The sequence below is a fragment of the Ursus maritimus genome, unplaced genomic scaffold (assembly GCF_017311325.1).
Source record: "Ursus maritimus isolate PB19 unplaced genomic scaffold, ASM1731132v1 scaffold_1, whole genome shotgun sequence".
Lineage (NCBI taxonomy): Eukaryota > Metazoa > Chordata > Mammalia > Carnivora > Ursidae > Ursus > Ursus maritimus.
Genome location: NW_024423343.1, coordinates 13,960,498 through 13,975,817, shown reverse-complemented (window position 1 = coordinate 13,975,817; position 15,320 = coordinate 13,960,498). Strand labels below are relative to the sequence as shown.

Genomic DNA, 15,320 nt, shown 5'->3' with positions numbered 1-15,320 from the left:
GAGACAGCATGCCATTGTCCAGACACATGGTGTGGAGGCCGTGTGGGCACCAAAGAGAAGCTGAGGTCTCCCTTCTTGCACCCACTTCAAGGGGCAGGAGGCTGGAGTGTCTATGGGCACAGACTCCAGCCCGACAGCCCGTGTTCTAACCCCAGCCATGCCACTGACTCATCATGAAATTCTGGATTAGGCTCTTGACATCGCTGTGCCTCAGTTTCCTCACTCGTAAAATGGAGATAATTATAGCACCTACCTCAAAGGATTGGTGTAAAGATCGAAAAACTTAGGAGAGCACCTCACATGTGGGAAGGGCTGCATAGGTCAGCCATCATCTTCACATTTAATGTCATCGGCCCCTTTAGAAGTATTTAGTGTCCTTAAACACCTCAGAAGCATCTCTGGCAGACGTGGGACTTGTAAAAACAATACATTTCCTCTCACGTTAAGCCAGAGACCTTGGTGTGTTTTCAGTAGCCCAGATAGAGTCTCTGGAATAACTCGACTTTTAAATGATACATTTGAAAATAAAGTTTGTGAGGACTGAGTTCTTGATGCATGAACCCTAGTTATGTGCTCTCTGGAGCCATCACAGCCTGCTGTTACAGCCAATTTCTTTCAATCGCTAATTGTGAGAGATGCCCCAGAAACATCTCAGACCTCAGAGAAAGGTCCAGTAGGTGTCAAAGGAGAGAGCCGTGGATGGAGAGACCAACATTCTTCTAGGTGACGTGGGCCTCCCAGTCCCAGGGCAGAGTCCTGAGTGTGAGTTGGAAAGTGGGGAGCATTTCCTGAGAGCAGGAGTGGCCTCTTCTTTCTCATTCTCCCAGAGCTGAGCCAACAGGTCTGTTTATAGTCTCTTCAGGAATCCTGAGAGATGCCTCCAAGACAGAGTATTTCAAAACCGAACAAAGAATGAAGAAAGTATCAAATCCATGTATAGGGCACAGGGTGGGGTGGGAGAGGGAGGATTCCAAGGAGGAAAGAGAAAAGAAAGGAAAGGAAAGGAAAGTAACCGAAAGGGAGGGGAAAGGGGAAGGAAGGAAAGAAGGAAGGAAAAGGGAAAGAAAGCGCAAGCATGAGGACTTAGAGAAGATTCAAGAAAGGCAGACAGTATTAAGTTGTCTCAGGAATTTCTGAATAGGTTTTATAACACGGAGATGAAATTTAGGAGTTTCTAATCAACAGAAAATGGGCCCCATTCTCTTCTCTTTGGCTTCCCTTCCTGGCTTTCTCTGGAAGGAAGGAAAAGGGGTGAGCAGAGTGTTGGTGCCATGGAAGGACCGGGATACCTCTACAAAGTCCCATCAGAGCAAAGGGTGGACTGGGGAGCAGCCGAGGCTCCTGCCCCACCTCCCTTTGTAAATAGAGGGCTGTCCTGCCCCCCCCACCCCCAAATCACCTGCTCTCCTGTCCCTAATGGACAAACACATTCAAAAGTTTCCAAACACCATCATTTCTATTAATGTTTAGCAATGTCCAAATAACACTTGCAAAGAAGTATGATATACTGTTAATAAGTTTAAAATAGCCAAACAACTGCAATGCAACTCATTTTTAGTGTACCCAAAAAATATAAAGTGATCTGATTATTGAGAGTCCCTCTGATTTAAAGAGTGATACGTTTTATATTTTAAAAAATATAGCATAAGTAAGTAAAGAGTCTGGCTAATTTGATAAATTGGATTAAACTAGTTCATAGCTTATTCCTGTTACATACAATCTCTTTTGAACTCTCGGATATATTTGATTCTTTCCATCCATAATTTCCCTCCTAGATATGTGAACATAAATAAATGGCACACATAGCAAAAATGTTTACAGAGCTGAGCTTTTTTCTTTTTTTTAATTGAATCACTGATTTTCCTAAAAGTTGTTTCCAAAAAAAACCCCAAAACCAAAAAAACCCTCCTATTGGCATGACATTTAAAAAAAAACCACGGGTCTGAAGGACCATTTGTAATAATACTACTATCTTACATATTTATGGGGCTTAACAGTATCGAAATGCTTTCATGTGCATTATCTTGATTCTCTTAACAACTTTTTGTTACAAGAGGAAAGGCAACAGAGGATCAAGGACGCTGACATTTCAAGGTCCAATAAGTAATAAATTTAAAAGCTGAGGCCCAAAGTGGGACCTTTGCACCCTGACCCACTGTAATGGCCATCCCACCATGTTGTAACTTGAATTCCTGTGATGGGGAGCAGAGTCAGTGCCATTTTAAGAGTGTATTATTTTACAAGTCAAATTTGTAAGGCACTCCTTCACATTTTCCAGTATTCATCATAATTTCCATGTACTTCATAGTCTCACCCATGTATTATGGTAAAGAATTTAGGGAACCTCAAAGAAAGTGAGAAAGAAATTTCAGAACTGCCCCCCTGCTGTGCTTTTCAAGGCAGATCCATAGGTCCATTTAAATCAGACTTTCAATTTTTTTTAACTCTTATTCTAGAAAATCAGACCAAAATTAGGTTCTTCATTCCACTGCCTAAAATCTAACTTTAATCTGGGGGCCGGGGAGAAAGAAAGTGAGAATGGGAATGTGCTGAGGTCACGAGCCCAGAAACATAAAATCAACGTAGAAGTCTTGTCTTTGTGGCTTTGGAACTCTCCTTTTCAGTTTTTGAAGCTCAGCAGAGCACCCAAGCTCAGTGGGTGTCCCTGCTCTAAGACTCACCCTTGGGCCTGAACTCGTCCTTCTCCCCGAGTGGGTATACTAAGTATCAGGGTCACCAGAAGACCCAGCTAAATCAGCGTTTATAATCTTACATAATATCTGTCCTGGAGAATAAAGTTCATGGGGTCAAATAACTTTATACATCAACCACAACACACAGACCTCAGATTTTTAAAAAATGTGTGTATAGATCCAACAAAAAAATATAGCATACAAGCAATGAGAATTTGTCCATCTTGGTTATAATTACAACTCATAATATGCCCAGTCTCCACCTGCTTACTACAGCCTCGAGCAGCAAGTGTGAAAATCAACTGTGGAAAAGGGTCCCAGAAGACTTAGGACTTCAATATATTCTCAAGTACTGATAGAATGGATTTCTACTGGTGAGACCATAAATACCTTTTGGGTTTGATGGCCACAGAACATATGTGGACCATACATCCATGTCTTACTCAAAGGTAGGTGCTCAATAGATATTTGGTGAATGAATGAATGTATAAATGGATGAATGCGTGTTGCAAAGAAATTTAGGAATTTGAACATGGCCAGAAGAATGCAAGTCCTGCTCCAACAACCCATTCGATCCAATCTTCCTGCCACGTCGAGTAAAGATCTGGAATCATCCAATCATATCACATTCCTCTCTGGTTAGAAACGGGAACCACTGGCCCCTTTAGGGTTGTGCAGAAACAAATGAGAAATGGAAGAGCAGGGAAATCCTAAAGCCTTGCTTTCATCTTCCACCTGATCTCTTGACTAGCAGTGTTTCTGCTCATAAACAGGAAAAAAAATTAATTGTTTGTAATTTTCAAAACACTTGCGTGTGAACTCATTCTAGAAGCAAACAACTTTAAAGGCAAAATCACTAGAGGCTATGTGGTGTACAGGGCCTCGTTACCAAAGGAGGTCACATAAAAATTAAAAAACACTAAAGAATAAATAGTCCATGTTGTCCAGGGGGATGAGCTATGCAACCCAAGTAAAAATTAAAACCAAATTACATCCACTCATCAGCATTGCATAACACGTCCGATTCATTTGCATACGCTGCAATTATTCCTGATAGGTGCTGAACTCAACGCACCCAGCTGGGTTAGTGTGTCTCCAGGGACAGAGGGCCTTGGGCTTTCTCCCTATGTGTTGGCTGCATTCCCTCATGACCATGACGGCAAATGAACAACACTTCACAGCACCGTTAGACTATGCACATTTGAAATAAAAGCAATACAGAACTATGTGTGGCTAACATTCAGGACTCATCACATGACCAAGAAAACGTCTGATTTTAGGTCACTGCTCCATTTCTAGAACACTGTAACTGATCTTGTGTTTTAGGAAACCACATTTGTTCTATGCTATATAAAGAATTCTTCTTCTTTTTCTTCACCCTGGACCCGCAGGTGAAGGGGACATTTTGAGATTATCTTCCTTGCACCAAGATCCCTTTGGCCAGCAAGTGATGAAGAATGGGTCCTTGCCTTAAAGATTCTATTGTTCTTGGAGGCAGTTACTCCCAAGGAGGAGTCTAGTAAGCGAGGTGGTGGCTGGCTGGTCCGGAGATCCCTTGAAAATCTGCTCAGAAAAGATTGTTGGGGTTCAGAATTGACCACAGTGCACCCCGTGTCAACATTTGTTTCTGCCTCCAGCTTCTCAAAGCTATCTTGCGGGCTGAGGACCTTTTCTCTGGCCCCAGGTTGGAGGTGGGGAGAAGGCGGATGCATCCGGATGCCCATGGCAGAACTCCAGTCCTGGGACAAGCAGCCAGGGCTTTTCCACGATTTGCCACTAAAGCTGTCTGACACAGGGCTCTCAGCAGGCTCCGGGCAATCCAGAGAACCCACCTTGAGCCTTCTGGACCGGCTCCTTCGGCATCTTGGCTCCAGGGTCCTCCTTGTGGAGACAGGGATCAGCCGGGAGCCCTGGGGAAGTGTGTCAGCTCCCGAGGTGCCGTTCAGAAAGGAGAGCTCGCCATTCCTGACACCAAGTCCTGGATTCATTTGGACCTAAGGGACAAGGGGAAAAGAAACAAATTCAGCAGATATTGTCCATTAACTAAGTGCCAAGAACAGACCATGTCCCATTCATCCTCTGCCATCCTGTGCCCACAGCAGACTTCCAATAAAGCCAGTTGAAGTGAAGTAATACGTACAATCTAATCATGAGATTTATCAGTATCAGTTCCAAACATCTCTCTCTGACTCCCTAAACGAACATTTGACAAGGCGAAGGATCTCAGAATCAAATGCAACAACACAGTTCTCGTAGATCGTGTTGTTCGAATGATGCCAAGATGTTCACAGATGTTATTTAGTGGCTTCACGTGAGGTTGCAAATGATGTATTACCAACTAGGCAAAAATAAGAACAAAAATCAAAAGCCACCAAAATATGTGGGTGTAGTCAAGGTAAAGATTGCAGTAAGAATTCAATCGTCCAAAGTCCTTTTCCATCAAGCTGATGATATGTATCTTGAGCTATTGCAAGACATGGGGCACTCAGGGCAGACTAATAATTAGACACCTTTTAAGTCAATGTTATTTAAATTTAGGGACACCATTTATTTACAGTATAGGCTATATGTAGTGGCACGCGGAAAAACATCAAAGAAAGGAGGGGGGACTGCCTCTATGGGACCTGTGGTGTCTTAATCTCTAGCAGTTCCGTTCTGGTTTCAAACTTACAGACCCTCCTCAGCAGAACTGCTACCCCAGAGGTAACTGCTCTCTCCCTCTGCACAATGGAGTTCACTGGCCCATCTTCCATCCTTGGACTCTCGGGAGCCTCATCCCCTACTCCTTACACAACACTCTCACCAAGAAGATTTCTGGAAAAGACAATGTTCTCTATCTTGCCAGTAGCCCTTAGAATTTGGTATCCAGGGTCCACCCCTGTCTGGCCCAAATATCAAAATAATGTACAAAAGAACTTTAAATGCATTTACTAAGTGAAAGAAGCCCATCTGAAAGTCTACATAGGGTTCCAACTATATGACATCTGGAAAAGGCAAAACTATGGAGACCATAAAAAGGTGAGTGGTTGGCAGGGGTTAGAGGGGAAGGAGGGATGAACAAGCAGAGCACAGAGGACTTTTAGGGCAGTGAAACTACTCTGTATGATACTACAATGGGGGAGACATGTCATTACACACTTGTCAAAACCGTTAAAATGTGCAACACCAAGAGTGAACCCTAAATAAAGTCTGGACTTTTGGTGATAATGATGTGTCTATGCAGGCTCATCAGCTGCAGCAAAGGCAGCGCTCTGGTGGGGTGTGGACAGTGGGGGAGGCTGTGCCTGCGAGCGGTAGGGGAGCACAGGGGACTTTCTGTACTTTCTGCTCCGTTTTGCTGTGAATGTAACACTGCTCTAAATTTTTTTAAAATTTATTAAAATAAAATAAAAAGAATGGTACATATGTATCTCACCAGGCAAGAAGGAAGAAATTAGAACAGTAAGAAAGCAGGTCTAGAAATGAGTAAATTATGGGACGTGTTTATATACGCGATCCACATACATGGCCTCCCGTCAATTTTCTCTCTGATAGAAATGGTGGAGTGACTGTTACCAAGCTGCAAAAAGTAAAAAAGCTGCTTCCATCAATTCCTTTAGCATTGAAGCTGGCAAATGTTTTCTGTAAAGAGCCGTGCAATCAATATCCGAAGCCCTGGGGACCTGTGGTCTTTCTCGCCATGACTCGAGTCTGCTGTAGAGCAGCCATGGACAGTGCGGTAAGTGGGTGTGGCTGACTTTCAATATCGTGCAATTTTTTTAAAGATATTTATTTATTTATTTATTTATTTATTTATTTATTTATTTGACAGAGAGAGAGAGAGAGCACAAGCAGGGGGAGTGGCAGAGGGAGAGGGAGAAGCAAGCTCCCGCTGAGCACAGAGCCCGATGTGCTCGATCCCAGGACCCCAGGATCATGACATGAGCCAAAGGCAGACGCTTAACTGACTGAGCCACCCAGGTGCCCAATCTTGTGCAATTTTTATGTGTCCTGACATTTTTTCCACAACCATTTAAAGATGGAAAAACTATTCTTAGCTCCCAGGGGCCTTCCACCTCTGAGGGACTCAAGTTAAAGTGAATGCTCTTTACTGCTCCAACAGTCAGCTCTCCTGTTAGTTCGGCTCTTCAGCACCAACATCTCCTTCCATGTCAACTGGAGTCCGAAGACCATCACTTCAACCATTTCCTCACCAAGACCTCCAACTCCCTTCCACCACTCCCTTTCTGCTCTCTGTCAAAAGCCTCCGCAAGACCTCCCAGCTCCAGGTGCATCTGCATTACCACCTTCTCTGAACTTGTGCCTTGAACTTCAGACTGTCAAAGAAGCGCACATGACTGCTCAGAGTGACATCACCATAAAGGTGTGGTTTCCAACTCTGCCCAGCCTCCCCGGCAGTCTTGTTTCCTTAGCCCCCCCACCCCCAACCTTTTGCCACAGGCAGCTGTTTCAAACCTTCTGAACTGTCCTCAAACCTTCAGCAGCACAACCTCTGCCCAACCCCCCAGTGGAAGGTCTCACCATCTAGATTACAGAGAAAACAAAAGCCATCATCAGCTAGCAACTCTCATTTGCTTTTCACCCAGCACACCTGCAATGTCACCGTCCTCTCCACAAGGAAAGGGACCAGTCTGTCTGCACTGTGAATTCCGTGGCCTCCCGCCTTCCCGGCCACCCCAACTTATGAATGATTCATTTTTTCCCATGTTGTTACCTTGTTTCTCCAGTCTTTCTGTCTTCCTGGTGCTCTGCCTACTCCTTTGCAACAGCAGTTCAGCCTGCTCAAGTCTATCTTGAATAATGCATTCCATCCCCTCTCTCCCCTCCAGCTCTCTCTCCTCTCCTTCACAACCAAGCCTCCCTATAAAATTCATCCACACTCATTTATCCTACTAACTCCCCCCATCTCCCTACTCACAGTACTGACTCTCCCTCCTACCGAGCCACTGAAATTGCTCTTGCCAAGATCATCCACAATCAGCTTCCTTGTCATTCATTGTTACCCGAGCTCTGGTTGAATTTTCAAGGCTGACCTTTCTCCTTTACATTTGAAGTCTTCTTCTTTTTAAACTTCTATGTCAACACATTCTTCTGGATTTTCTCCTTCCTTTCATCCACCCCTTCTCAGTTTCCACTGAAGGAGCCTCTTCCCCTGTCAGTTCATTATATGTTGTGTTTCTTCAGTGCTGATCTGGGTCCTCTTCTCCTCTTTACACGCCATCCCAGGGCACTCTCAGGGACACCCATGCCTTCAATTACTATCTAAATGATGAAGGCTCCCAAAAGCATAACTACAGTTCAGATCTGTCTTTTAAGCCTCATACTTTATCCAACTGTCTTCTAGGAACCAGCTACTCAAACTCAACATGTCCAAAATTGAACTCATTTTCATGCTAATGCTCATAATCTTGCTAATTCAGTTCTCTTTAGTCTTTTCCCTTTCTTCGAACACTTTAGTCCCATGTTGGTCAAGCAAGAGCATAATTTTCCCTTCTTCCTCCCCATGTCATCCATTCCCATGGACTCTGCCTCTCAGAGATCTCTCAGATCTTCCTGTCTTTCCATGTACAATGCCATTAACCCTAGGTCAGGATCTCGTCATCTCTTGTCTGAATTATTGCAATGGTCGTATGATGATGGGACCCCCAAGGACACTCTTACCTCTCTCTAATCCCTTCTCCACTCCACTAGAAGGGAGTTTCAAAAACAGTTTTCATCATGCCACCCTCCTGTTTCAGAGGACTCCCTACTCTTCTTGAGATAAAAAATCTAAGTCCTTTAATATGTCTTATCACACCCTCACAGTCTGCCCCTTCTTCCTCCTGCCTGGTCACTCACCACTTCCTCCCTTTCAGCCTCCGCTTGCCAAAATTGAACTTCTTGGATATCATTTGCTCTTTCCCAGTGCCAATGTTTATGTATATTATTTCCTCTGTCTGGGATATGTCTCCTCTAACCCTTTTTCCTAAAAACCCGTGGCCAACTCCACCCTCTACATCATTTCCACTGGAAGCTTTCTTGATATCACTGAATCTGGGGTAGGTCCCCTAAATTTTGGCTCTGCCACTTATTAGTTGTTGCACCTTAGACAAGTTACCTAATATTCTTATGTCTCAGTTTCTTCATCTATAAAAGAAGATAATCATAAGTATCAGCATCATAGAGCCGTTGAAAAGATTGAATGACAACAGTGCCTGGGACATAGTAGTGTTAAATATGAGTTGGTCATTATCATAGTAATTAGTATTGTCACTAGCTCTTCTAGCAGCGTGTACTGCCATATCAGAGTAGTTACCACACTGTTATGCACCTGCACACTTACTTATTTGTATCTTCCTCTAAACTTGCCATCACCTTCTCCATTGTTGTATCTCCAGTACCTAGCATAGGGCCTAGCACGTGGTAAGTAATCACTTGATGTCTTTTGGATACATAAGTAAAGCTTAGCACCTAAGAAAATATAAATTTTTACATGTAGAAATGTATGGAAATGTAGAATCTATGTATTGGGCCCCTAATTATTTGACATTAAGTAGATATGAAGTCTTATCAAGAAAATTCAAAAAGACTTTCATCATATGTTTGGCCATTTCTGCAAACTTTTTAAGAGAAGTAAATGTCAATTTTTCTTTCTTAAAGAGAGGCCTAAGATCCTTAGATGACACAGCACAAGTGAATGCAACATTATTAATGTAGAAATGCAGATGTGTGCTGTTAGAGTGGAGAATTTCTAGGAGAAACATAATGCTGAGTGATTGAGAGAAATCCCTTAAGGGAGAAGAAGGCTCCTCTTGCCAAAAAAATAAAGTGAAACGCATTTTGTAAGAATTCCAGTCATTTAGAGCTCATCTTCCCAAGAAATATTTGTAAAATGTTACAAATTGAGAGCTAGCTTTTTCAAGTTTCAGGGAATGCTAGCAGTTATCTTGATGAATAGAAAGATCATTTATCACTCATTTGACTCTAAACACTTGAGAAACAAGAGAATATACATCATTGAGAAATGATGAAGCTGTTCAAGAACAGATTCACGTCATGAATGGAGATAGTATTGTCTCTAACTAGAAGTAATTGCAAGAGATAGCAAAAGAGAATTTTCCTACACTGAGAAAAAAATTAAATGGAAACAAATTATACAATAATAAGAAACCCAAAAACAATGCCAAACTTGCTTACCTAAGAGTTGAAAGCAGTTCCTTCCAATTAATTGATCTTTAAATTAAAGGTACTTACTTTAACTGATTAACCAAAACCACTGATGTTAACCTGCTTTTCTGTAAGAGTAAAAACCTTCTAAGCAATGCCTCCAAGTGTTCTTTCAGGGCAGCATAAACCCAAGTATTGAGTGATAAGAAGAGCAGGGATGGGAGTGTGTACATGAGTGTGTGTATGTGTGTGTGTGTGTGTGTGTGTGTGTGTGTTTGTGTGTGGCTGTGTGGGATACATTAGGGGTGGGGATGGAGAATGGAAAAGAAACAAAGAAAGAAACAAAGAGGGAGAAATAGAGTCTGAGTGTGTACAGCTGAGAGACTCAGAAATGAGAAAGGACGCTCAAGAAATGGTACAGAAGAAAATGAATTACTTTCTTCATGAGAGCCTATGTTCTTTCATTTTTCAATGGCTAATGAAGAACATAAGGACAAACTTAGCTAAATGTCTGTTGATGAAATGAAAAGAACCACATGCTTGCTTATACCAAACTAGCTTCTGGAATATACACCTTTTTTGAAGAGACAGACTTATTTCCTGAAAACCAGCAGTCAATCAATCCATGTTTCAGAAACAGCTGTTTACCTACTAGCCTACTGGAAATAGACATTTACAACAAAATTCTGAAAAGAGGTAGGGAGTCATAAAAGTCCAAAATTATATGGTGCAAGAATGAGAAAATACGTAATCAGTTGTGTGTTAGAAAAATTTCCGTGTAAAACGTACACCAAATGGGAGTCAATGTGCCCTTGAGCTTCGTGGCAGATTTCAGAGAGAAATTGCTATTTGAGGAGAGCCTTGAAGGATGGATAAATAAAGAGGAAGAGAAAGACATCTCTGGACAAGGAACAGCTTCAGCAATACATAGATGCAGATATCCATAAAATGGAACATTTTCAGCCTAAACAGGAATGAAATTCTGACACATGCTACATGGATGAACCCTGAAAACATCATATTGAGTGAACTAAGCCAGACGTAAGGGCAAATATCATATAATTCCACATATGGGAGGTGCCTAGGATAGGCAAATTTATAGGGACAGAAAGAAGAACAGAGGTAACCAGGGACTGGAGGGAGGAGAGAATAGTGGATTATGGTATAATAGGTACAGAGTTTCTAGTTGGTGTGATGAAGAAACAAACTATGGTGACGGTACCCCAACATTGTAAATGTACTTCACGGCACTGAACCCAATACTTAAAAATGGTTCAAGTGACAAATTTTATGTTATGTGTATTTTATGACAATGAAGAAAATACCTGGGTGCAGGAGTGAGCCTAGAGTTCTGGAAAGAAAGTTGGGATAGCCATACACATAGCAGTTGTTTAAAAATATATTCATCTGTGATGTGCTAGATAAAACAGGGTGCCTGGAGCTAGAGTAAAGAGTGAGAATGTCATAATAATAATGTATTTAAAGCTATGCGGGCTTAAAGAAGGAAGGGAGAAGAGGAATGACCCCAGAGGAAAAGTAAACAGTTGGGTGTGACTGAATGTGGGGCTTCTGGAAAAAGAGGCTTTCATAGTGAGAATGTTTCAAAACCAGAGCAAATGGGGAGAGAGTGACCAGAGCTGGAGAAGATGGGGGAGATGGTGACTTGGGTTTTGCTCGGTGAATGTAAGATAAGGATGACACATTATGTTCAAATAGTCTTCCAGAGATCTGGAAAGAAGCTAAATAAATAAATAAATAAGCAAAAACTCAAGAGCTAGAGATGCAAACACAGGAGTAAGGAGAACAAAGATGATACTAAATCCACGGGATGGTCTGTATTTCTTAATCTTAAGGACACTTTCAGACGAGGACAGCAGTTCTCAACTGGGGAAAACTTCACCCCCCAGAGACATTTGACAAGGTCTGGAGACATTTTAGTTGTCACAACTGGGGCACCGGGGTCATTGCTACTGGCACCTAGTGGCAGAGCCAACGATGCTGCTAACATCAGCAATGCACAGGGCAGTCCTCCACGACAGAGAACCATCTAGTCCAAGACGTCAGAACCACCATGGGTGAGAAAACCTGATTCAGGGACAGGAAGAAAGAGGTGAGTCCTTGGGAAAAAACAGCAAAGGGACAGCTGGACAGAGAAGATTAACTGCATAGTTAAAGATATGGGTTATGGAAGCCCGCAGTGGAGAGAGATTTTCGAGGGAGGGACTGTCAACCTTTACTGATGCTGGTGGCCTTAGAGCAAGAACTCTTCCAGCATCTGTACGAGAGGGAGCATGCAGGGCAAACAGCAGGGCCCCAAGACTGGAGAGATGATGGACAAATACAGGGAATCATGGCTTCTCGGAGCAAAGACTCATAAGTGGAAGCCACAGCAGGAACCAGAGCCAGGTGAGGAAAACCTCAACTGTGACTGAGGAATGGCGGCAGGCTCAGGGCAGACACCTCTGACAGTTCAAAACTCCAGGGGGACCCAGTCGTAGAGGGGCCTGGCAAGATTGTGAGATTTCCCTCCAGGAGCTTGACCAGAGGCTCACAATAAATATTGGAGAAAAATCTCTTTGTGTTTCTGGAAGGGAAGGAGAAAAAGCACCACGTCTAAACCAGAAAACTGTATTCTTAAAAGGCCTGCTCTCAGAGAAAACTAGTTAAACAGAAGCTAACCTGAGCCTGACTGACCTGGAGGAAGGGAAATACTCAATTCCAGCCCATTCTAGCCATCTTGTCCTGGCAAAGGAGGGAGAAAAAAAAACTTAAAAATACTTGTGAATTCACAGTCCAAGGCACAGACTCACTAAAAGACTGTATTCTAATCACAGAACGCTTCCCCTCTCAACTTCTCACCACCACATTACAAAAGGCCTATTTTCAGCAGTTCCTTTTACCTGCTACCTCATGTCTAGCTAGCAAAAACAAAACAAAACAAAAAACCAAAACAAAAAAAACAAGGCATACTAAAAGGTAAAAAAACACAATTTGAAGAGACAGAGTGAGCATCAGAACCAGGGATGGCAGAATTGTTGGAATTATCATGTCAGGAATTTGAAACAGCTATGATTAATGTACTAAGAGCTCGAATGGATAAAGTAAACAGCATGCAAGAACAGATGGCAATATTAACAGAGATAGAAATACTAAGAACGAACAGAAAGAAACACTAGAGACAAATTAAAACAACAACAACACTGTAATAGAAATCAAGAATGCCTTTGATGGGCTTACTAGTAGACTGGACACAGATGAAGAAAGAGTCCTGAGCTTGAGGGTACCTCAGAAGAAACTTTCAAAACTAAGCATCAAAGAGAACAAAGACAAAAAACCAGAGCGGAAGACCCAAAGACTGTGAGACAGCTACCCAAAGTGTAACAGATGCATCGTAGGCAGACCAGAAGGCAAGAAAGAGAGAAAGGAACAGAGGAAATATTTGAAATAACAAGGACTGAAAATGTTCCCCAAATTAATGTTGGAAAACAAACCACAAATCCAGGAAGCTCAGAGAACACCAAGCACAAAAATGCCACAAAAGCTACACCTAGACATTGTTTTCCAAACTATAAACATCAAAGATAAAGAAAACATACAAAAAGACACCAGAAAAGGAAAAAAAGAGACAAGAATGAGGTGCCTGGGTGGCTAGGTCAGTTGAGCATTGGATTCTATCGGGCTCTGCACTCAGCGGGGAGTCTGCTTGAAGATTCCTTCCCTCCGCCCCTCCCCCTACTCGAGTGTGCACTCTTTCTCAGATAAATACAGAAATCTTAAAAGAGAGAGAGAGAGAGTAACAAGAGTCACTTCAACAACCGTGCAAGAGAGAGGAGAATGGAGTGAAATACCTACCTAGAATTCCATACCCTATGAAATTCTCCTTCAAAAGTGAAGGAGAATTAAAGGCCTTCTCAAACAGAAATTGAAGAAATTTGTTTGCCAGTAGGCGTGCCTTGCAAGAAACATCACAAGTTCTTTGGAAAGAAGCAAAATAATAAAGGTCAGAAACCTGAAAGGAAGAGCATTGAAGAAGCGATAAGTGAAGGTAAATGCGAACTTCTGTTTTTCTCATTCTTTGTTGATCTAACAAAATAGTTTGTTTAAAATAATAATACCAACAATGTATTTAATTATGTATGCTTGTGTATATATCGTGTATAGCCCTGAATGCACATATTAGAAAAGAAGAGAGACCTCAACTCAGTAATCTAAGTTTTCACCTTAGGAAACTAGAAAAAAGAAAAGCATATTAAATCCAAAGTAAGCACGAGTGCCTGGGCGGCTCAGTTGGTTAAGCATCTGACTTGATTTCGGCTCAGGTCATGATCTCAGGGTCATGAGATTGAGCCCCATGTCGGGCTCCACACTTAGCTCAGAGTCTGCTTGTCCCTCTCTCTCTGCTCCTCCCCCCACTCGTGCTCTCTCTCTCATCTTAAATAAATAAAATCTTTTTTAAAAATCCAAAGTAAGCAAAAGAAAAGATAATCAGAATTAGAGCAGAAATCAGTGAAGCTGAAAACAGGAAACCAATAGAGAAAATCAATGAAATAAAAAACTGGTTCTTGGAGAGCTGTGTGGACTCTAACTCCAGTACTGATTGTAGAGGCTTCAGAGGTGAGCCCAAGGCCTGGAGGAAGGCTATGCAGGTGTGAGTTCCCGCTCATTCAGCAGAATAAACTGGGAAGAGCTGCCAGAAAGGATGGCTGATGACCAGCGTCTGTTGTCGAGACTCGGTATCCCGGTTGTGCTGATGTTGGGTTCATGTACTGGTGTAACTGAGCCCCCCATCCAGGTCTACGAACAAGACACCACCACTGTGGGACAGGAGCTGCAGATGCATGTGAACTTTCCCATTTCGTTCATCTTGGGAAGCAGTCAACCCTTGTCAAGAAAGACCTGGAAGGTGGGCCTTCAAGGGGCTAAGAGAGAACCACCCTTTTCTTGCTGTGTGCTTGGCCTGGAGCACCTCCTAGTGACGGGTGTGGAGAACACAAGGAGGAGACCTGGGGAAGGACCTCAAGGTCACGTCTCGGCCAAGGAGTTCTGAATGGTGACACCCAGAGGTGCTTGTAAGTTTCCTTCCCCATACAGAACGTTTTGTTGTTTTCCCCTTTTATCCTCAAATTTTTGGAAAGATCTTGTTGAAAATTACAGCCTGGTTTCGGTAGTGTTGTGTAGACGTTGGCAAGGACATACCCGTAAGTGCGGGGTGGTGGTGGCCTCCGTTACCAGTGAAGGCAAGCTGGCCCTGCAGCCCGCGCCGATCTCCCGGGAGTTATTGGCAACACCACCAGAGACTACTGGCCTGGTGAGGAGAGCAGGGTGAAAGAACCTTAGGGGCCTCTTCCAGAGCGCTTGAGAGATCGTACCTTAGGGGCTATGGCCTGCCACCAAATGACATACTGGCTTCTGTGACATCGTGATCTTCGCCTGCTTTCTGGCTGCTCCTTCTCACATTCCTTCACTCGTTCTTCTCTTTCC

The 15,320-nt window shown here is 42.9% G+C and overlaps 1 protein-coding gene across 1 annotated transcript in view; it reads right to left on the bottom strand.

The window, feature by feature from the left end:
- Positions 1 to 1,537: 1,537 nt before the first annotated feature.
- The window catches only part of FAM124B (family with sequence similarity 124 member B), an 18,259-nt gene continuing 4,476 nt past the window's right edge, over positions 1,538 to 15,320 (bottom strand). The window contains exon 2 of the mRNA XM_008690404.1: positions 1,538 to 4,687. Within this exon, the coding sequence (XP_008688626.1) occupies positions 4,040 to 4,687 (648 nt within the window). The 3' untranslated portion in view covers positions 1,538 to 4,039. The remainder of the gene's footprint in view (positions 4,688 to 15,320) is intronic.